This window comes from Lichenostomus cassidix, chromosome 19, assembly GCF_008360975.1.
Source record: "Lichenostomus cassidix isolate B80296 chromosome 19, HeHo_3.0, whole genome shotgun sequence".
Classification (NCBI taxonomy): Eukaryota; Metazoa; Chordata; class Aves; order Passeriformes; family Meliphagidae; genus Lichenostomus; species Lichenostomus cassidix.
In genome coordinates, this window is record NC_139499.1 from 3,145,790 (window position 1) to 3,168,214 (window position 22,425).

At 54.3% G+C, this 22,425-nt stretch overlaps 1 protein-coding gene across 2 annotated transcripts in view; it reads left to right on the forward strand.

Annotated features, from left to right (window-relative positions):
* The first annotated feature begins 240 nt into the window (after positions 1 to 240).
* STX1A (syntaxin 1A) overlaps positions 241 to 22,425 on the forward strand; it is a 57,575-nt gene continuing 35,390 nt past the window's right edge. For both annotated transcript variants that reach the window (XR_014855835.1, XM_085078733.1), the window contains exons 1-3: positions 241 to 349; positions 14,129 to 14,206; positions 15,367 to 15,466. Coding sequence is in view for 1 of the 2 variants with exons in the window: in XM_085078733.1 (XP_084934859.1) it covers positions 257 to 349; positions 14,129 to 14,206; positions 15,367 to 15,466 (271 nt within the window). In the remaining variant the exon portion in view is untranslated. The remainder of the gene's footprint in view (positions 350 to 14,128; positions 14,207 to 15,366; positions 15,467 to 22,425) is intronic.

The window sequence follows — 22,425 nt, forward strand, 5'->3', positions numbered from 1 at the left end:
CCCCACGAGTGAGGTCCCCTGGGTGTGACCCGCAGCTGTGACAGCTCATTTGCCCCCCGGCGCGACGCCCCCCGGTGACATCCCGCAGCTGTGACTTTCCCAGCTGTGCGCCTGCCCCGGTCGCCTCCCCGCGATGTGAGACCCCCCGTGCCGCCTCCCAGCAGTGTGACCCCGAGGTGCGAGTGTAGCCCTGCCGGTCCCCCCATCATGGAAGGCTCCCCCGGTGCCCCCCACCCTGCTCCGCCCCGCTCCGCGCATGCTCCGCGCCCGCCCCTCCCCGCGCTCCGGCCGTTCCCAGCGGCGGCGGCGGCGGGGCAGGATGAAGGACCGGACCGGGGAGCTGCGCGCTGTGAGTGCGGGGTGCACCCGGCGGGTGCGGGGGATACGGGGGACGCGGGCAGCCCTCGGCCCCCATCGGGGACCGCCCGATGCCGCCCCAGCCCCCCCTCCCCGGGCTGGGGCCGCCCTGCCCCGAGCGGCGGCGGCGAGGGGGGCTGGGCGGAAGCTGGGAGCAGAGGATGAGCCCCCCGCACATCGCCGAGGTGTCGGGGTGGGAGCGGAGTCCCCCGGCCTGCGCCCTCCGCACCGCCGCGGACCGCTCCGGTTCTCCCCGGCGCCGGGCGGTGCGAGCTGCGAGCGCTGCCCCGGGGGACCCGATCTGCGCGGTATCGGGGGGCCGCGGCGGCTGAGCGGTATCACCGCCGGGAAGACCGGATACAGACGTGTATTTGTGGCGGTGCGGGCGCGGGTTGCCCGCGGGCGGCGGGGTCGTGCCGTGCTCACCCGGGGCCGTGCCGCGCCCGCCCCACTCCGCTCCCGTTTTGCGTGTTCATCCTCCGGCGCAGCCGCTGCGGCGGGGCCGAGGAGCACCCGCTGCCTCGTGTGAGACCCGGCAGGTGCCCCCAGTGCCGTGACCGGGGTTGTCCGGGGGGCGTCGGGCTTCTGTGTGGCCACAGCCGGTCCTGGGTCCCGCGGAGCCCCCGAGCCCCCTGCGGTCCCGGGGCGCGGGCGGTGGGAGGCGGCGGCGGCGGCTGCGCGCATGGAACATCGCTGAAGGAGCCTCCGGTGCTCCCCGCTGCCTGTGCCCCGGCCCTCTCTTGCACCCTCGGGGCCGCAGGGGTGCTGCTACCCACGCGTGGGGCCGAGCTCTGGGGACAGCGGCAGTGGCCGGAGGGACGAAGCCCGAAATCCCGGAGTACTGCTCCAGCCCCCGCCCTATGCCGCCCCCGGTCCTCCCTCTAGTGCTTTTCCTTGGTGGATATTTTTTAAAAATTACTTCACGGTTGATGCTGCAGAGCCGTCTGGGGATTGTGAGGGGGTCTGTCCTGTGGGGGGGGACCCTCCCATAGAGCGAGGGCCAGTGGGGATGACCGTGGGTGTCCAGGCTGGTCGGGCATCAGAGCTCCCTCCAGGATCACTTGGCTGGGGGTTCGGTTTGGGCTGAAAAACACCAGGACGATAGAGCAAGGGGTGACGCCAGCAACGGGCTGAGGAGGTGGCTGTCGGGGTGATGGGGTGGCTGTTGGGGTGACTGGACAGCTCTGAATGCCCGGGGGTGGCTGTAGATGCCCGGGGGTGGCTGTATATGCTGCGGGAGGAAGGGGCTCCCCCAAGAGCTGCCTCCCCACTCTGCCTGGAAAGCACCCAAACATGGGGCTCTGTCTCCGCCACCAGCGCAGGCTGTGAAATGGGATTGGAAAATAGGCTTTTTAATAATAATAGTAAAAACAAGCCTCGTGAATGTCCTCTTGGCAGCCGGCGCTGGCTGAGAAGTGATGCCATGGAGTATTTTAAAATTTCTCTGTTCCTTTAAATACGCCTTAAGAAAAACAAAATGTGTTTTCGCCTCACTCCTGCTGCTGCTCCTTATTCATCAGCCTCATGCTGAGGGTGCAGCATTCTTCCCGGGGACTCCTGGGGATGGAGGAATGCTTTTGAGTGTCCAGATGCCCCGAATCTGAGTGGGTGCCCCCTGGCAGGACCGCAGTGAGTGAGGCAGTGTGGATTTACACCCATGGTGGTGGCAGACGCCAGGGAGGAGCAAGATGCTGCAGTGGACACAGTCAGGAACGTTTGAACTTGTTTCCTCTCTGCTGCCTCATTAATAGCCTGGGTCGGTTCTTCCTATGTTAATATGGTGTCTAAATTCTGCCAGGAATGATAACAAAGAAGGATTAATAAAAAAAGAGCTGGCATTGTTGGAGCAGAGGAGGGGATGCTGGGTGGTCACTGCTGTACAGAACAATGTCTTAATGGGATTTTTAAAACGGTGCTTGAAATTCAAAATGCTAATCCTAGCTCTTTTCTGAACCTCAGCTCTGGTTGGGATCAGACTTGCTGGAGTTTATTCAGTGCCCTTGTGGGAGTAGTGCCCCCAGGCCTGCTCTGAACCAGGGACAAAAAATCTGTCTTACAGATGAAACATGTCCTCTGGTTGTGGAGGAGAGCAGCTGAGGACGGGCCATGCAGGATGCCTTGGAGGAGGCCAAACAGAGCTTTGTTTGCAGCTGCTTCTGTGTAGGTGCCACAGAAAGATCCCCATAGAGTGATCTTTCCTGCCCATCTGGAATAGGTCTGGAGCTGGTCCTGTTCCCCAGCACTCCCAAAAGCAGCCCTGATGAGATGGTGTGTACATGCAGGATTGTGAGAGTCCCATGGTGCTCCATTCTGCCATAGAGCTGACAGTTAAGTTTCAGTGAGACATTGGGATTTCCAGGATGTGACACAGGTCCAAATAGTAAAATAATTATGAGTGGTGTTTTGAGAGTGGGAGGAAGTGAGGAAGATATGCCAGTGTTATAGGATCACAGAGTGGTTTATGTTGGGAGGAACCAGTTCCACCCCCCCAGCCATTGGCAGGGCCTGGTTTTTTTTGGGCCCTTTCCTCCTGCACCCTTTGCGCATCTCCAGCGTCTGATTTTGGGTGCTCCAGTGATGTTTGTGTGTTTGTGCTGTGCCACTGCCCTCCCCAGTTGCCTGAATCCCCACTCCTGCCAGCCAAGTCCCTGCTCTGAGCACTGGCTCCTGCAGTGGGAGTTGTGGGAGGTCTGTAAAAAATAAAAGGAGAGAGGAAGCAAGGTGGGCTCCTGGTCCAGCTCTGTGGATCCACCCTCTCCCCTCCTGTGGCAGTGAAATCTGCAGCAGTGCCCCAGGACTCACAGCCAGACCTCACTCCGTCCCTTCTTCTTAATTCCATACTGTTGCCACTGAGGCTTTCTCTCCTGGGGGCACAAATGTGAAATCGACCACAGTTGCTGTTTGCAGAGGTCGGGTCTTGTCTGTCTTCATCTTTTCCAGAACCCCCCGGCTGCAGAAGTCCCTACAGACCTTGGAGATGAATGTATTTACTTGTTCAGATGCCATATTCCTTCCCTTTCTTAGCCCTCTTTGTTGCCCTATGTGCTTTCGAGCTCTTGTGTTCTACCAAAAGGGTCACGTAAATAATTCAGCTCTGCTCCGTCCCTCCCAGTCGGAAGTGGGGCTCTCACGTGGCGGGTGACAGCCGGTGGCTTGGTGTGGTGCGTCTGCAGCTGCCTGCTCTGTCTGGGCTCGGCAGGTTTTAGCTTTATTGAAATGCTGATTTTTTGGGGGTGAGGAGGAGCAGAGTGGCAGTGGCAGGTCAAACACCGTGGCTGCCCTCAGAGCATCCACACAAGCACTGGGGCAGGGGAGCTGCTTTGCTTGCTCCCTTGTGGTCCTGGAGCGGGAGGGGTGAGATGCCTGTAAATCCTCCCTCCTGGGGTCTGCTGGGCATGGAAGAAGGTGACAGGAGTGATGCAGGTGAGCCCCACATGCTCCTGTGTGAGATGTTCTTGTGCTCCCCAGCTGAGGGGTCCTGGGTGTCCCTGTGCCACAGGGACGCTGTTCACAGCAGTGGGTGCACACTATGGTAGGGCAAGCCAAAAACTGGGAAAACCTTTTGCTGTGCTTTAAACATGGCAGCAGGCAAAGCCCAGACTCTAGGTCAGCTCTGGGTGGTGTGTCATATCCCCAGCCTGGAAGGGTTGAGGGACAGGGTTTGGGGGACAGACAGACCTCAGAGGGGACACTGAGCCCCAGGGTCCTGTGGTGTGTGTTGGGGAGCTTCAGTTCTGGTACATGGGGCTTTGGTGGTCCCACTGAAGTCAACCTGAACACGGGAATACCCTTGAACCCCTGAGTCCTGGTGTCAATATGTGGGCTCCAGAGACTGATAAGAGTGATTATAAGTGCAGCCAGAAATGTCAGCTGTGCACTGGATGTCTGAGAGGGCTGGAGCCAAAAGGATTCAGTCTCATTCCCGTTATTTTAATTGCAGTGTCTTTGTGTGTGAGCTCCTCGGAAGCTGTACAAATGTTTGTTTTGCCATGTATCTCCCCGTTAACAAGATTTTTCAGGAAATATGCAAAATTATCACTACAGGCAGAACATGTACAGTAAGGCTCATTAAGCTAAATACTGTGATAAATTGCTTCTTCCAGAAAATTATGTATATTAGCAGAAAGGAAGAGAGTGAGCCCGGGTGGAAGATCAGGAAGACAGAGTGTGTGGTGTTGTCCTGGCTCCAGGTGACCTGAGCACACCTGCCTCAGGGGACTGCTGAGTGTCCTTGGACCATAGCATCTGCAGGATGATCCTGGAGGAGATGCGTGGGGAGGGGAGGGCAAGCGGAGGACAACATGGGAAACGGAGATGGAGTGATGCTGTGTCAGGACCAGACCAGGCACAAAGCCAAAGTAAGGCTGTCTTTGCTTAGGAAAAATATGAAACGAGGCAACGGTGAAAGCACAAAGAGTAGAAAGTTTTGCTGAGCTGGAAGAAGGGGAGAGGGCAGGGGCGATGTGTCACAGGCTGCTTGCACCACTGTCTGCACCTCTGCCTGTGCCCCTGCCTACAGTGGCCAGGACCAGGGCTGGTGTTGGAAATGTGGGCACTGCTTTTGCCCCCCAAATCAGGGAGCAGACTTATGGCTGTGAGCAGGGGACAGGCTGGTGCATGTGGTGTGTCATGGGCTCACAGAACAGTTTGGGTTGAAAAGGACCTTCAAAGACCATCTGGTTCCAACACGCCTGCCATAAACAGGAGCACCTTCCACTATACCAGGTTACTCTGAGCCCTGTGCAGCCAGGCATTGAATACTTGCAGGGATGTATACATCGAATACTTCCAGGGATACCCAGCAGGCAGACTTCTGCTCAGGTCCCACATGAGAAATGTTCTGAAATATCTTTCAGCCTTTTTCAGTGATACTCTGAGTATCTTCTGTGGTGATGCAGCCATTCTGCCTGGGCAGGAGGGTCTCTTCCTTCATCACCGTTTTCAGGAGTGGTGGAAGTAGTGAGTGGAGCCCAGGACATCTGCTGGCCAGAAGCTGTTCTTGGGGACATCCAGAGGAGACTAGAAGTCCTTCTCCTCCAGCAGCTGTGGAGAGCTCAGGTTCAAGAAAAGTTTCCCCTCAGTTGCCAAGGAACCTTCAATGAAACATATCATCCAACTCTATTGCCATGACTTGGGACATCATCCACTAGACCAGCTCCTGACTGGTTGTAGAATTCCAAATCTCCTGCCCAAATTGTGTTCATTTGCTCCTAGGCCAGCATATTCCTTCTACAGGAGAAGGTTCCTCCTCCCTGCTGCCTTCTCCTCAGGCATCCTCTGGCACCTCAGCATACATGCCAGTGTAGGGGACAGAAACTGGCAGTTTCCTGGGACAGGCTGCAGTGTCACTAGTGTGCATCACCAGGGCTTGGTGACGTTGGCAGGCACCAAAGCAGGTGATGATCCCACCAGAGACCTCTCTGACTGCTGACACTGGTGAATACACAATGGAGTGGAGATAAGAGATAAGTGCTGTGGCTGCAGGTCCTTCTGCTGCCCACAGGAAGCTCTGGTCTGCACGGGAGCTGTAACAATGACGATGCCGCTTAGAGGATGTTAAGAAATTAACTTCAGATTAATTAAGTCTGTTTTAAACCAAATTATTCTTTAGCCATGGCTGTAAATTTGTAAAGTACTGGCTGTAAAGTACAGTACTTTCCCAGAAGGTCATAGTGCTGCCCATGTTTCAGAGCTCATTGTGCTCTCCAGGACTGGTGGCATCTCTGTCACCACTGACACTTGTTCTTCAGAGTTAAGGGGAATTTCACCTGTTTGCTTTCAAAACTAAGCTTAAGAGTGACCATGGCTCTGATAAAAGGCTTGCCAAAGGCTGGCATGATTGTGCAGTAATTCAAGCCAGCACCTAAGGACAAAACTCTTGGAAATCATGTTCTCCCTTGCACTGCTAGTGTTAGAAATTGGAAACACCTTCTGACTCATGCAGATGTTGCTGAATGCTGAAGTCATCTGTACCCTGGACTTTTATTCAGAAAAAAAATTGTTAACAGGAAGGTATGGGCTGGTTTTCCTGAATATTAGAATTACAGCATTTCTTAGGTTAGAAAACCCCTCTTAAGATCCAACTGCTTTCCCAGCACTGCCAAGGCCAGCACTAACCCCAAGTGTCACAACTACACATCGGTTAAATTCATCCAGGGATGGTGACTCCACCACTGCCCTAGGCAGCCTGTGCCAGGGCTGGACAACCCTTTCCATGAAGAAATTTTCCCCAGTATCCAACCCAAACTTGCCCTGGCACAACTTGGGGCTGTTCCCTCTTGTCCTGCCCCTTCTTCCCTGGGAGCTGAGCCTGACCTCTAGGTGGCTGGACCCTCCTGTCCGGAGTTGTGCAGAGCAAGAAGGCCCCCCCCGAGCCTCCTTTTCTCCAGGCTGAGCTCCCTCAGCTGCTCCTTGTGCTTTAGACCCTTCCCCATTTCCATTCCTTTCCCTGGACATGCTCCAGCATCTCACTGACCTTGTTGTGAGAGGCCCAAAACTGACCCCAAGATTTGAGGTGCCTCAGCAGTGTCCAGCACAGGGGAACAATCACTGCCCTGGTCCTGCTGGCCACATTATTTCTGATACAACCCAGGTGTCATTGGCCTCTTGCCCACCTGGGCTCATATTCAGCTGCTGGGCTCAAGGCCCAGCACCTCAGGGCCTTTCCCAGCTTTTCAGTAACTCTGCTCCCAGCCTGGAGCATTCCATGGTGTTGCTACCCAAATGCAGGACCTGGCACTTGGCCTTGTTGAACATCATAGAATTGGCATTAGCCCATTGGTTCAACCTGTACAGATCCCTGCTGCCCTCCAGCAGGTCAACATCTCACCCAGCTTGGTGTTTTCTGCTGAGGGTGCCCTCAGTCCCCATGTCCACATCATTGATAAAGCTATTAGACAGGAGTGACCCCAACACTGATCCCTGGAGAGCACCACTGGTGACAGGCTGCCAGCTGGATTTAAGACTGGAATAGGACACAGCTGAGTTTGGGGCCTGTGTGCCATGGCATGGCCGATTTATCATGGTGCACAGCTGTACTATATGGTCTGCAAAAAGGGCTGAGGCTGAGACCATGGTCTGGGCTCTTCAGGGCTGTCTCCTGGGACCATACCCTCTGGCTGTCTTTATCCTCAGCCTTGACACCACCTCCCTGCTCCTTCAGGAGCAGGACTTCAGCCCTGCTTGAAGGGCTTGTTCTGGCTGCTGCAGATGCCTAAAGCAAACCCTGAAGCATGGGGAGGTCAGGGCAGCGCCAGGGTGAGGGGCTTGTTTGGTGGGTGGGAGACCTGTGGGTGCTCTGGACTTTGTCCAGGTGAGGCTGTGCTGAACTGCCCTTGTGCTGCCGAGCATTGCAGAGCCAGGCTGGGATGTTTCCAGGGATTTGGGCATCTTTACACTCTCCTACGTGTCCTTTAGGCTCTGTGAGATGGCTGAGATGTCAGTGCCGCTCGCTGCTCAGTTATTCTGACCTCGTCCTGTCTTGCACAGCTGCACAGTGGAATGAGCTGCTGTGGGAGCTCTTGGTGTCAGCAGCAGTGCCCTGGGCTTGGGGCTTTGGACATGGGGAGCGAGGCAATTGCTGTTGGGTGTTGGACCCCCATGTGCCACCCCCTGTGGGGACATGATCCTGGACATGATTCACAGCTGTTCAGAGGCATCCCCGGGAGCAGCCTGTGCTGTGCATTCTGCCGTGTTCTAGTCTCAGTACAGAAAGGGCATCATTTACAAAGCAAGTCAAGCCCAGGTGGCTGGAATCTCTTAGGCTAGGCAGAGCAGCATGTAGGTGTCCATAAATAAAAACAAACAGATGCAGCCTGGGAGCGAAGCCATCGAGCAGCCTCCTACATCTTAGGGATGAGGCCTTTCTTTGCTTAACTGAGTGATCCCTAAAAGGGGGGTGGCAGCTGCTGTGGCTTTTCCCTTCCCTTGTGCTTTTGTGAAGCTTGCCTTGTCTCTGGTAGGGTGAGAGGCATCGTGGGCCCACAGCCCCGTGGGGTGCTGGAGGCAGGCAAGGCCTCACTGCCTGTTGGGCCACAGATGTTTCCTAGGAAAATGTGCCCCGATTCAGGTGTGCCAAGAGGTGGCTGAGCCCGTTGCTCCTCTGCCCTGCATCTGCTGCCTGCACCAGCTCCCTGGATGCATCTGGACATGGTGTAATCCATCTGCAGCCCTGGCAGAAAAGGGCAGGAGCTCGAGGCTGCATGTGGCCACTGCTGAGGTGACAGAGACCTGGTTATGCCATGCACAGCCCACCCTGCCAGCTTTGCTGTCTGGCAGAGCAGGCATTAAGTCTTTTCAGGTGTTCTGTGCTTCTTTGCCTCTTTCAGAAAGTGCTTGGGGAGGGAATGGGGCAGGTTGGAACCATGGGGATGTAATTTGCGCAATAATGAATATATTAGCATGTGCTGGTTGCAAAACCCACAGAGCCAGGATGCTCCTGGGCTCTGGATATCTTCCCATGACATCTCTATGTCAGGGATGGTATCACAGTTTGTCTCTGCCTTCACTTGGGATTTTGGCCCTTGGAGAGCTTTGAACCCCGTGAGGCTTCAAAAGCTGCTGGAGGACCTGCCCTCCCCACCTAGCTCCCTCTGTTCAGTGGCACTGAAGAGGCAGTGGCTCCCAGAGCCATCCCAGCTGTTGGCACTGTGCCCACATGGTGCCTCTGCTTGGACTCTGGCAGACTGAAAAATAAAAACTTTGAAAAAGAAGGGTTATCCTCACCTACCCTGTGTGGAGGAAAAGCCTGGAAGCCCTGGGTGCTGCCTGATAATCCCTGATGCAGAAGTGGAGGGGCACTGGGAGGTTGGTGTGCCTGACATTGGGAGCTCTTGGGCTGGGAAATTGTTTGCTGCTTGTGCTGAGCACCACCAGCAGGTAGTTTTGGCTGAGACAAGAGCTTTCCATGTGACTTTGGAAACCTGGGATGCTCACAGCTGGGATGCGTGAAGCCAAAACTGTTGGCTGTGTGATGCGTAATGTTTCCTTTGGAAAATTTTATTCTTGTTCCTCCTTTTGCACTAGAATTAATCATGGGGGGACATCTCAAGCTCGGCATAGAGCAGTGAGGGCCAGAGTGGAGGGAGATGCTGGGAGCAGCTGGTCCATCAGTGCCGTGCATCCCACGAGCTGTTCTCCCACTGGCATCTCCTCTGGCTACCGTCCAAGTCACCCATTAGCAGACGAAGCTGGTGCTTCCTGGCTCAGGGGGTCGAGGTGGTGGCGTAGGACAACCTGCCTGACACCGGGGGTCAGAGGTGGTGTGGCACCGAGGGTGTTCCCAGTGACGTGGGTTGGACAGATGGTGCCCTTCTTCAGCCCGGAGTGACAAGTGACATGTGTCCTCCTGACCAGCAGGCTCCATCTGTGTAATTTCCTCTTCACGGGGCTTCTGGCTGAGCTCTGTGCTGCTCCCCCTGTCCAGTGCCTGCCCTAAATAACATCTCTGTGCCTGTCCATCAGCCTCTGCGCTCCCGGGGTGGGCTGCCCTCAACCACGAGTGCCTCTGACAAGGCTGTGTGTGGCTTTGGCAGAAACCCCTTCTGTGGGTGATGAGTCCCCTTCCTTTGGGATTTCTGGGTATGACAGGGTCCAGTGGGCAGCAGGGACAGATTGGCATCCTTTGGGCAATGAGCCAGGCCTGTTTTGGATGTGGAAGGGACAAGCAAGAGGTGACAAGGAGAGGAGCATCTTGGCAGGTACCATGCTCTCCTGCTGCTCCTCCTCTGCTGCCAGTTTCTGGCCTGCCTGGTTGCCATACAAGCCTGCATTTAAAATTAACAGTGGGAATACTCTGCTCACAAGCTTCAGAAAGGGGCTCAGAATTCTGGCAAATAGAGATCCTGCCAGAATGATGGCAAGAAAAGCTGAATAGACTTATGGGGCAGTAGTGTTGAAGGTGTTTTTTTCTGTAGAGGGCTGCAAAGGCTGACTGGTGCTTCCCATCCAGTTCTACGCCCTGCCATGGTTGGGGACACCTTCCACTAGACCAGGCTGTTCCAAGCTCCATCCAACCTGGCTTTGAACACTTCCACGGATGAGGGAGCCACAGTTTCTCTAAGCAGCTTGTGCCAGGGCCTCTCCACCCTTATGGATCAACATTTCTTCCCCAAGTCCAACCTGAGTCCACCCTCAGGTCAACACCATTGTCCTGTGCTGGGACCCCAGAGCTGGAGGCAGCTCCAGGGAGTGTCAGTGGAGCAGAACAGAGGGGGAGCATCCTCTTCCTCCTCTGCTGTCCACACTGCTGGGGATGAGCCCAGGAGACACTTGTCTTCCTGTGCTGTGCTGCCAGTGCCTGTGGCCAAGTCATGTCCCATTTGTCACCCACCAGAATCCCCTGATCCATCTCCACAGGGTGCTCTCAGTCCCTTTTCCTTTGACTCCTTCCTGTAGATGACCATCCTGCTTGGGTGCATGGTGAGGTGGCAGGGGCTGCAGGCAGGACATATGTCCTTCTGTCTGTGGGGGCTGGTGTACATGTCCTTGCCCCTGACATGGAGAGGCTTAGCAGGGTGGGGGGAAGAAAGATCTCCTGACCTGGGGACATGTGTCCAGGATGGCGTTTGCTTTGGCAGGTGCATCTTCCATCACTCACGTGTGTCCCCAGGATCTGTTGGCATTATCGGAGATCCTGGGGGGGGTGTAGATGCCTGTGTTGTAACTGCCTGTACAATGGGCTTTCAGTACAGCCCAACTTCGTGGAAGGCTGTGGAAGCTTAAAATGAAGCACAGCACAAACCAAGCAGGCATGTGTGATCTGTAAAGTGAAATGTGAACATGGATGTTATTTTTATCTCTGTAGCAAAGATCCATCCATGCATTCCTAGCTTTAGGATATGGTGCTTTGTGACCTCCTCGATGGTGAGCCCTCCTGCCTGTGTGCTGGGGGAGTTCTTGGGGTGCTCCAGGAGCAATGGAGAATGTGTGGGCATTGCTCTGGAACCAGTTGTTGACCCCAAGTGGACCTGAGCTTACTGCCAGGCTTGCTGCTGGCTGAAGGAATGGCACAGTCGGCATCAGGGTTGGGACTAGAGGGTGACAGCTGTCACTGTGCTCAGATGGAGCAGCGATGACAGGGGACAGGGGGAGGGACTGGGCTGTCTGGTGGCACGGCTGTGCAGGAAGAATGCTAAGGAGCCTGCGGTCAAATCCTTCCCCTGGCCCCAGGGAGGTGTGGGAAGTGTTGGATGCGGTTGTGTGTCCAGTTCTGCCCAAAGCCTGAGTTGTGCTCTGGCTCTTGATGCTGTACTCTGACGTCTGAAGGGAGTGGGAGAGGTGGTGTGGACCTGGTGTGAGCAAACTGCTGAATTTTGAAAGCAAAAAACTTCAGGACAGAAGCTGGTCCTGCCTGCTGCAAGGACTGTACAGCCCCAGCTTGTACCAGCACTCGTGTAGCCAGTGGGACCGGGGCAGTGACCATCCCCTGAGCTGGGCACTGCTGAGGCATCTCACATGGGGTCAGTTTTGGGCTGCTTGAAGAGAAAGACATTGAGGGGCTGGAGCATGTCCAGAGAAGGGAGCAGAGCAGGGGAAGGGTCTGGAGCACCAGGAGCAGCTGAGGGAGCTGGGGGGCTCAGGCTGGAGAAAAGGAGGCTCAGGGGGCTTCAGGAGGCTCAGTTCTTACTCGACAGCTCCATGAGAGGAGGGTGGAGGGTCTCTTTCCCCAGAGTATCAAGTGACAGGACAGGAGGAAATGGCCTGAAATTGCTCCAGGGAAGGTTTAGGTTGGATATTAGGCAAAATGTCTTCACGGATGGCTTTGTCAAACCCAAGAACAGGCTGTGCAGGGCAGTGGTGGAGTCACCATCCCTGGAGTAATTTAAATGTACCAACACATTCCCAGGCTGGCAGCTTTGGCCATGCCCCAGCCTCACTGTGCTGGCAGCTCCTGGCCTGAGTGGCTGTGCTACAAATGGGAACGATTTCAGACTTCAGGGCACAGTTTTCTTTGCCCACAGTGGTGGGTAAGAGCAGCAACATGCCTGCTTTTCCTTGTCAGGGTGAGATTTTCACCATGATTGTGGCAGCTCTCTGATCACAAAGGCTCTGGATAACGATGAATGGAGTAACTGTGTGTGAGTGAGTTACCCAAGCAAAAAGTGCCAGAAGCGCTGGCAAGGCTGAAAGCTGAGGTCTCCTCTGGATAATACTACTCAGATAAGTCACTGTAGGGTGTAAAGACAATTTTAGGGAGTAGGATAGATATTTCATCTGGTTTATTTCAATGTAAGAGGCATCTCTCTGGAGACTGTAGTGTCTAACTCTCTGCAGGCCTGCAGAGGGGCCATGGGATGATGTGTAACTGTCTGCAAAAAGTGGGATCATTATGAGATGAACAGAGACAGTCCTGTCTTAAATCTCCATTCCACTGACTTCTTCTCTCTTGTAAAGATGGAGTAAGAAGAAACTTTTCCACCCTGTTAATTTTCCATTTCCCTCTGTCATGTAGCTGCTTTGGATAATAATCTTTTAAATGTGTCCTTACGTGGAGGACTGTAATTTTTCCTTCCCTTGAGAGCTTGCATCCCCCATCTTGCTGGGACAGGAGGGGTTTTCATCTCTGGTGACAACGACACATATGCTTCTGCAGACAAAGACAACCCCTCATTTGCCTGCTGTGACTTTACTAGTTCATAATAATACATAGGTAATACAGTGCTGTACTATCTGTTTGCTCCCACCTTTCCTGCACTCTGGAACACTTCTTTTATTTTCCCATCACAGCATCCCTCATGTTTCCCATCACAGCTTCCCTCGTGCTTTCCTGTTGCAGCTCCCCTCGTGCTTTCTTGTGGTAGCATCCCTCATGCTTCCCCGTGGCAGCATCCTTTGTTTTTACCATCATGGCATCCCTCATGTTTTCCCATTGCAGCATCTCCTGTTTCCTATTGCAGCTTCCCTTTTGTTTCCCACTGCAGCTTCTCTCATGCTTTCTCGTGGGAGCATCCCTCATGCTTTCCCGTGGCAGCATTCCTTGTGTTTCCTGTGGCAGCATCCCTCATGTTTCCCGTCACAGCATCCCTCGTGTTTTCCCTTCGTGGCATCGCCCATGCTTTTTCCTGTGGCAGCATTCCTTGTGTTTCCCATGGCAGCATCCCTCGTGTTTTCCCATGGCAGCATCCCTTGTGCTTTCCCATTGCATCATTTGTAGTGTTTCTTATGGCAGCATTCCTGATGTATCCAGTGGTGGCATACCTAGTGTTTTCCCATGGGAATATCCTTGATGTTTGCCATTGCAACATCTCTCTTGTTACCTATCACAGCATTCATTGTATTTTCTCATCTCAGCATCCCTCATGTTTCCCTTCACAGCATCTTTCATGCTTTCCCATCCCAGCATCCCTTGTGTTATCCATGGTGGAATCTGTGGTGTTTCCCATTCCTGCTCCTTGCAGAGCTGGTGTGCTCACACAGAGCCAAGAGTGCCCTGGAAGCTCCCACTCCATGGCTGTGGGGTGTCCTCAGCTGTATCCCATGCTCACTGCAGAGGTCATGCCATGGGGCACTGGGTGCTGTGGTGTCCTGGCTGCCCCTCACTGCTGGATGTGTCACTGCAGTCCTCACAGTCTGTCCTCTGCTCTCCCAGAGTCCTGGGAGCTTGGAGTGGCAGTGCCTGGGGTGTCCCACTCTCTGGCTGGTGTTTGCCGCAGCTCTTTGGAGCAAGTGAGCACAGGAGAAGGGGAAGATGCCCCTGAGGAGCTTCTGGAATAAAACTGTGAACTCTGCAGCAAGCACTCGTTGATGCCTCTCTCTCTCTGTGTTGTTGCAGGCAAAGGACAGTGACGATGATGATGAAGTCACCGTCAGCGTGGACCGGGATCGCTTCATGGACGAGTTCTTTGAGCAGGTGAGAGGTTTGTTCCTCCAGTGCAGCTTTGAAGCTGCTTCAGACCTTTCTGCTGGCACCAGGGCAGGGTGTGGATGGTCCAGGCTTCCTGCTGCCACTGGGGAGCAGCGCTTGGGATGGGGATGAAGGTCCTGCGCTGGCTGATGCTGCTCAGCTGATGCTCAGGGTTGTGCTCTGAGTGCTGAACATCAGGAACCTGGCTCCCCTGCAGACCTGAGGCTGTGCTGCCCTATGTATGCTTTCCTGCTCTCCCTGCTCCTCCAGAACCCAGCGAGGGTTCCCATCCCATTGCCCAGGTGATGGGAGCAAGGGAGCCTCATACACAGCTCTCAGGCCTTTCCCCAGAGCACCTCTGCAGAGCAGCAGTCTCTGCATGGGATTGATTTAATTTTGTGCCTCTCGTTCCCAAACAAGAGGTTGTCTTCTGGCATGTGGGTGGCTGTAAGATCTGCATGCGGATTTTTAGTACACCCTTAGCATGGCATGTGTGTGGGGGGTGTTAAAAGGGATCTGTGCAGGCAGTGGAGTGGGAACTGGGATAAATCTGATGTGCAAGTGGAGGAAGATGAGCAAAGGGGTGGTGTGAGCCGAAGGAGAAGACTGCATTAGAGGGTGAGTAGCCTGGCAGGCAGAGAGCACAGGAGAGGTTTCCCCTCTCTGCGATGCTGGTGTCTCCCTGTAGTACAGAAATGCAGGGAAAATGCCAGAATGGATCTTTTGGAAAATGTGGCCTTCCTGGAATGGGGTGTGGAGATCAAATTGGACTTTTCTGGAGCTTTTGATGGAGCAAGGAGCCATGGGGGACTGAGCTGCTACCAGCCTGGCTTGTGCAGCCTCAAGCAGTGTTCTGCGAGAGGTGCAGAGTCTGGGAATTGATCTGATGCTGATTTATATAAATCCTGAAAGTTTCTCAGTGAATCACAAAGAATACAGGACATACAATCTGCATTACACTGCTGTGACTCAGCTGGCTGGTGGGATGGGGAAGGTCTGATTCCTCAGTGGTCCTGTAGTTTCCAGCTGGAAAATATTTATCCAGGAGGATGTTTGTTGTGGTTCAGACATGTCATGGTTGCTTTGGAATAGGGTTCAATAATCCCATTGCTTTCCAAAAGTCCAGGTCTGTCACAGACCACCTGTCTTGTTGTCTCCCTCCACAGGTGGAAGAAATTCGAGGGTTCATCGATAAAATTTCGGAGAATGTGGAGGAAGTGAAAAGGAAGCACAGCGCCATTCTTGCTTCACCCAACCCTGATGAGAGTGAGTAAGCCGTGAGCTCTGTGTGTCCTGTGGGTGTTTGGCTGCACTGATGGGGTGTCTGGAGCAAGGCACAGTTCCCTGTGTCTGCTGGTGGCCATAGCTGGATGGCAAGGGAGGGCTTGAATCTGCCTGGTGACCTGGAGAGGTGGTGAGAGTCCAGCGAGGGGCTGCCAGAGGGGGATTTCTGAAAGGATGATGCAGTGTGAAGGCTGGGAAGAGCAGCTGGCTGGTTTTGTGGTGGTTGGCTGTTGTCTTGCCCTGGACTGCCTGGGAGAGTCTGTGGATAGGGCAGAGCAGACTGAGTGTCACTTGGCCCAGAAATGTTACAGCTCCTCTTTGAGCCAATGGTGGGCACTTTGGACCTTGCATCTCTGTCCTGGGTACAATTTGTTGCTGGCTGGTCAAAGAGTCTGTCCATTCCAGACCTTTTTATTCCCCAGGCTTGTCTTCCAGGGAAGAGGTTTGCTGGCAGGAGCTGGAGCTGGGGATTCGAGCACCCAAGAGGTGGCAACATTTTGGTGTTTGGGAGATCTGGCAGAGTTAGAACTGTGAATACTGAGGTCCCCTGTCCCCAGGTGGGAGCAGTGCTCTCTCAGGAGAGCCAGAGGAGCTGGCTGTGGGCTGTGGGGGAGGTGGTGAGGTCAGCAGAGGCTTTCCAGCTTTGGTATCTGCAAAGCCCTTGCTCTGGAGTGTGTGGATCCAAGAGCTGACCTGTGCAGGCAGAGCAGGACTGAGCATTATAGAGTGGGGGTGGAACCTGCCCAGGCTCACCTCCTGAAGGACAGCACTGGAACAGCTTTGCTGGCCCAAGCTCTGCCTTCAGTGTAGCAGTGAGCCCAGGTGGCTCTCTCTTGCCCACTTGCATTGTGGTGCTTGTGTCACAGGGGTGTTGGGGGCTGCAGGGTGTACCCTGCAGGATGGCTCTGGGCTGCTGGCAGCCCTCATTTTGGCAAAGGCATTGCTTTCATGGGCTGAGCACTGCTTGTGCTCCTGGTGCTGAAGAGTCTGAAAGGCTGAGACCAGCTATTCTCCTCCCATCCACTTCTCATTTGCTTAGTGCAATTCCATGTCTGCTTGTAGAATTGTTCCTAGAGGTCCCAGGAGGGTGCCCACACACACACATTGCCATGCATCCAGCCCATGTCAAATCAGTGGATACTGTAATTACTTGAAAGGACTGGCCCTTCCTAAATTGTCCTAGGTTCCCCTCTCCTGGCAGCTGGTCCTCAGCTAAAATTTCCTTGGCCAAGCCTGAAAATTAGGGATTTTCTCAAGGGAATTCACGTGTCTCAGGCTCTTGCTCAGTTATCCTCCAGGCTCTTGTGCTTGCATTGTAAGATGTTGGAGTATTCCTATTTGGGGGTGTTCAGGGAAGAGCTGTCACTGCTGTGCTCCTGGCTGCTGCAGTGGCACAGGGTCCCCTTGGGGCTGCAAAGGGCACTCGTGGTCTAAAAGTATAATAATCTATTTAAAAGTCTGAGATCTGCAGTGAACAAGATGTGGTGTCATTCCCATGACTTCCAGAAGCAGCCAGGACGTTGGAAGTGCTTCTGGTTTTGTTTTACAGTGGTACTTTGCTTTGGTATTGTAGAGAATTCAGTTTGCCATACCAAGAATTGTTTGGACAGGAAGAGAGGAGCCCACACATTAATCAGAAATTAGTGATTTGTGGTGTGTCCAGGAGGTGTGGTAGGGCTCAGCAGTGGATAGGCTCAGAATCACAGAGTGCTTTGGTTTGGAAGGGACCTTCAAAGATTGTCCTGTTCCACCTCTCTGCCGTGGGCAGGGATGCTTCAATCTAGACCAGTGGGCCACTTGCTCCAAGTCCTGCTCAATCTGCCCTTGAGCACTTCCAGCCATGGGGCAGCCAAAACTTCTCTGGGCAGCCTTTGCCAGCCTCTCACCACCCTCATAATCTGACATTTCTTCCTCATGTCCACCCTGACCCCACTGCCCCTGACCCCACTGCCCCTTCTCCCAGCCCTTGGACCATTCTGGTGGCCACCTCTGGACCTGCTGTGCCAGCTTGTTGTCTGTGCTGGCAGCCTCACCCCCACCCTCCTATGTTCCTGAACCCACAGAGAACCTGCTCATTAATGCAAAGGCTATTTTTAACCCAGGGTTGTGAATTTATTGAGATTAATTTGGAAATCCAGAAACAAGTTCCCATAAGGCATAGAGGAGGATGGAGCCAGAGGGCACTAAAATGTAGGTTGTGAGAGGCTGGTTTTGGGATGTGCTCACCGGGGTTTGCTGTTCAGCATGGCAAGGAGTGACACCTGGGATGGCCATCAGGGCAAGATGTTGCCCTCTTCAGGGATTTGGGATGCTGCTTATCCCCTCTGGAACAGCACCTTGCTGTCTTTTAGTGATCTCTTCTAAGTACTTTAGCATCACGTGAAACCTTCACTGCAAGATGATGGGAAACATTCCTTCGGGAAACATTCCTTCAGGAAACAAGAGAAAGTCACAGACTTCTCATCCTTGTCTGGAGGCTCATGTGCTGTGCAGCTTGGTTTGGTGTGTATATAGCTTCCCCATCAGAGATATAAACTCCTTAAACACCACCAGCAAGTCCCTCCTGGAGCTGGAGGACTTTGGAGTGGGGCTTTAGACTGGGACAGAGCTGGGCTGGTAGTCTGGAAAGTGGATGGGCAGTAATTGGCATTATTGTTGGAGCACTGAGTGGAAGGATGGATGGAGAGATGTGTAGTGGTTGCTGGTGAATAGCTGCTTTCTCAGGGTCAGTAATAGAAGAGAGGGACTCCATGGCTACAGTCCCACTGGAATCTGTTTCTTGAATGGCTGTGCTGAGGCAGAGGCAAGCCTTTGGTGCTCTTTGTTTGCAGGAGAAGGTGAGGTCCAGGGGGCTGTGTGAGACCTGGATTTACCCACCTGCCTGGCTGTGCAGGATCCACATCTCATGGAAGGGCTCATCCCTCTCTTCCTGCTGATCCCTCTTCTGGCTGCACAGACTGTTCTTGGATCTGCCTCGCCGCTGCTGCCTGGGCTTATTTTGGAGCCCAGTGGGTGGGCAGCTGGCTGGCTTTGTCACTGAGCCAGTGAGGTGACAGCCCGTGGCTCCAGCAGGCTCACATCCGGCTGCGGGGGCACTGGGAAGGTCTCTCCACCCAGCTGGGCAGTGTCATGGTGAGACTGGGGTGGTCTTGGAGAAGCTGAGGGGCTGTGTTCCTCCTTGGGTTGGGGCCATCACTGTGCTGCTCCAGATTCGAGTCACAGCTCCTGGTAAATCCATTCCTAAAATCCTTCCCAGTGAGTGCTGTGACTGTTGTTGCTCCTGGCACTGGAAGCAGATGCTCCTCCTTGGTCCAGGCCACATCTCAAAGGAGGTGGCTTTGGGTGGCATTCCAGCCAGCAAGGAGTGAAATAATGTTTGTTTTTTCCCTGGTGTGGTCAGAAGGGCTTCTCTGCCATTCCTCTTCTCTGAGCATCACATCCCTCCAGCGGCCGTGCTCCATGGCTCTCCAGCACTGTGTTATGTAACAAAGGCTGTTTGCTCAATGAATTGCCTCTGGGAATGTAAATCTTCAAATCCCAAGTCGTGTCTCTCAGCCTGTCAGCTCAGCCTATCTCTGCAGGCTTCGGGAGACCCAATAAATATTTCAGACCTGGAAGCAGGTCTATTACAGCTGCACCAGGACAGAAGGGGAGGTTCACTTCCACAGACACTTGACCTCTAGCTTCATAATTTTAGCTGTGCAGGCTCAGGGTGGTGGCACTGAACGCCAGGGTGCAGGGCCTGGGTGACTTTGTTCAGTCTCTCTGGCTGCTGGGAGTTCCTTGGAGAGTGGCCTCTATTATTCCTAGCAGACCAGTTTCTGGTGGAGAGATGCGTGAGGTTGGTAGGGAGACAAGCTGTAGCTACTCATCTCTGTCTGATGCTGCTGAGGTAGCACTGGTCCATGCCAAAAAGACAATTTGGAGCTGTCTGGGTGCCAAGGTGCTGTCTGGACCCCTCTGAGCTGGCTCCGTGCTCTTCTGTAAGCACAACCTCACCTCTCAGCAAGTCCTTTGGGTATGTGTCAGTGGGAAGCCCAGTGTGCTCCAAGGAGCTGCTGCTTGAGTGCTGCTGGAGGAATGAGCCTGGGGCTGGTTCCTGCTAGAGCTGCCCCCCTCAGACATGGCTTTCTGTGTCCTCTCAGCTCCCACTGTGCAGTGATTTTCTGGGGCTGCTTTCCACCTCATGCCTGGTCCCACCAGGGCAGGGAGGAGGTTGCCTTGAAGATCAGGAGTTGCAGGTAGTGCTGTGTTGGAGGCTGCAGGCTCAGGACTGTGTGATGGTCCTTTGGGAGGAGCAGCTCTTGGGGTAAGACTGAGGCTGGGGGACACAGCAGTGCAGCTGGTGGATGTCATGGTCCCCACCAGCAGCTTCAGTGGGGTGGGAAGTGCATGGTGTGGCAGCAGAGCCACAGCAGAGCAGACACTCATGGGGACAGAGGGAACAGGTGCCATCTGCCCCCGTGGCTCTCAGCATCCAGTGTCCTTGCTTCCTGCTTCTCCCTCCTCCAGGCAGGTCCCTAAAGGAATGTGTTGTCAGCCTGTCTTTTCACCCATGGTTGGTGCAGCTGTGGCTGCGCCTTATACCAAACCTGGTGTGTGATGTAGAGACTGGAGGGGTGTTTGGTGCAGGGATGGGGCTTCCTCTGCCTACTGGGGGGTCCAGAACCTCTCTAACTATCTCCAATACTTCACTTGGCCTGGCCATCCCTAACAGCACCATGCTAATGCTACCCATGACCCTTATGGCAGTGCCACAGTGTACTCGCGCTGCTTTAGGTGGCTTCATCCTGTCCCTGTGTCACACAGTTACTTTTGTCACCCTTGCACATACTACTCCAGCTCCATCTTGGAGGAGTTTTGTTTCTCCTGCCAGTAATCCTTGTTGAAGGGCCACTCTAGGACATATCCTCCAATGGTCTTCTCATTTCCAGCCTGAGTCTGTTTACGATCGATTTACATACCGACATCAGCCCAAGAACAAATATATTTAGTTCAAAGAGCTGTTTGCCCTTCTGGCTGCATCCTGGCAGGTCACCGCAGCAGCTCAGATGTTTTGCGTGTGCTTTGCACAATCCCAGCCTTCTCAGGCCCCAGCACCTGCCCCAGCTTTGGTTTTACCCCAGGGTATAAGGTCTCCAGGACTTTTGACGTGGCTGCTGGTCAGTGTTTCTTGGGCTTTTCAGACTGGGTTGCCCTTCACTTCCCCTATAGAAGTTGGAATCTGTGTGTGTGGGATGGGGTGGGGTTTCCTGTGTTTGGGTGTTGGGTGCTGCACTTGGGTAGCCACAGTTAATGTGTGTTTGAAGGACATGGACAGAGCGAGGGCTGGCAGGTCATGTTGACTCCTCTGAGTGTGAGCAAGGGACTCAGCCATATGTCACCTTGTGGACACAGCTGTCCAGGGAGTGGTCAGTCCAGTCCTCCCCGTGGTCTCTGGGAACAAGCTGGCAAAATGCTACCCTTCAGCTCTAAACCAGCCCAGTGGCTCCTGGCACTGGTCCAGCGGGTGCCATGGGGTGCAGACAGAACAGGGTTGAGCATGGTTGTGGGTATGCTCTGGCCATGGGTGCCAGGGATGCCTAGGCTGTGAGTTTAGGGATGCACAGGCCATGGGTGTGGGGATGCTCATGCCATGGGTGCTAGGGATGCTCAGGCCATGGAAGCAGGAATGCTCATGTTGGTCCTCACCTTCCCTTTGCCACCACCTGTGTGAGGCTCCCACAGCCAGGTTGTGCCCAGCACAGTGGCACCCACTGCCAGCCCTTAGGTGCTGCCCACAGGAATAGGACACATGGACTTTCTGTGCATCATTCCAATGCTGCAGTGAGGGTACCTGGGACATTTCTGTCCTCTCTTCCTGTGCCCTGTGGCTTTTTCTTTTGTGTCCCCTCAATGTGTTATCCCAGGTGAGATTCCCTTTTCCTGTGCAGTTCTGCACACCCCAGCTTCCATGATCACCAGCATCCATTGTCTGCCCCATCACTCTGAGCAGCTCTGGATGATCCACCACACTGAGTGCTGAGTAAATATCAATTAACTGGAGTCTGATTCATGGCAACATGAAAAAAAAAGAATCAAAATCAGCTGCTCTGTAATTATTTTGGGCTTAATTTAGCCCAAGGGATTAGTGGCACTCCTGGAACATGTGTTATTGCTGCTCCAGGAAAACCATCTCCTTTGGGCTGCACTCCCTGTTGCACCCCAGAGCCTGTTGTAATAGGCAGTGAGGAGGTGACTGTGGAGCAGGAGCCAGTCTTTGCTGCCAGAGGTGCTACTGTTCCCATCTCAGTGCAGGAGGGACCCATGGCTCCTTAGCTTTGTGTGACTGGCAGCAATGTGACCCAGGACAGAACCTCAGTCCCCGTTGTTCTGTGTGCTGGGTGGCTTGGGATAGAGTGGGAGGCAAGGAGGTGGAGGGGGACACGAGGCCATCTCCTGGGGTATCACAGACACTGATCTGTGGTTGAGTGTCCCTTCTTCCAGCAGCCAGGATACTCCCATCCCCTCCCCACCCCTTCAGTTCTCCTCATGACATGAGCATGCCTGGGATTCCTCATGCTTTTGACTCTCAGGTTTGGTGTTGTCAGGCCAGGGGGAGGTGGATAAGGGGAGTGTGAGGACCAGAGGGTGAAGAACAGAAATGGGAGGCTGCTCTGGAAAATGCTTGGAGAAGGAAGCGGCAAGATCAGCCTGGCGTCTGCACAGCGAGGAGGCCAGCCCTGCTCTGCACAGCTCTGTCACCACAGCTGGCACAGCACTGATGCCCCTTGGAGCCACATTTCCACTGGATGGGCCATGTCACCCAACAGTGTGGCTTCCTGGGGTGCTGCCTGTGCAGGCAGGGACCCCAGGGTGGGGAGAGTACTCTGCAGCAGACCCCATCCAGCCCCAGCAGCATTTCCTTTGCAGCTGGAGCTCTGCCTTCTCTTGCTGAATCT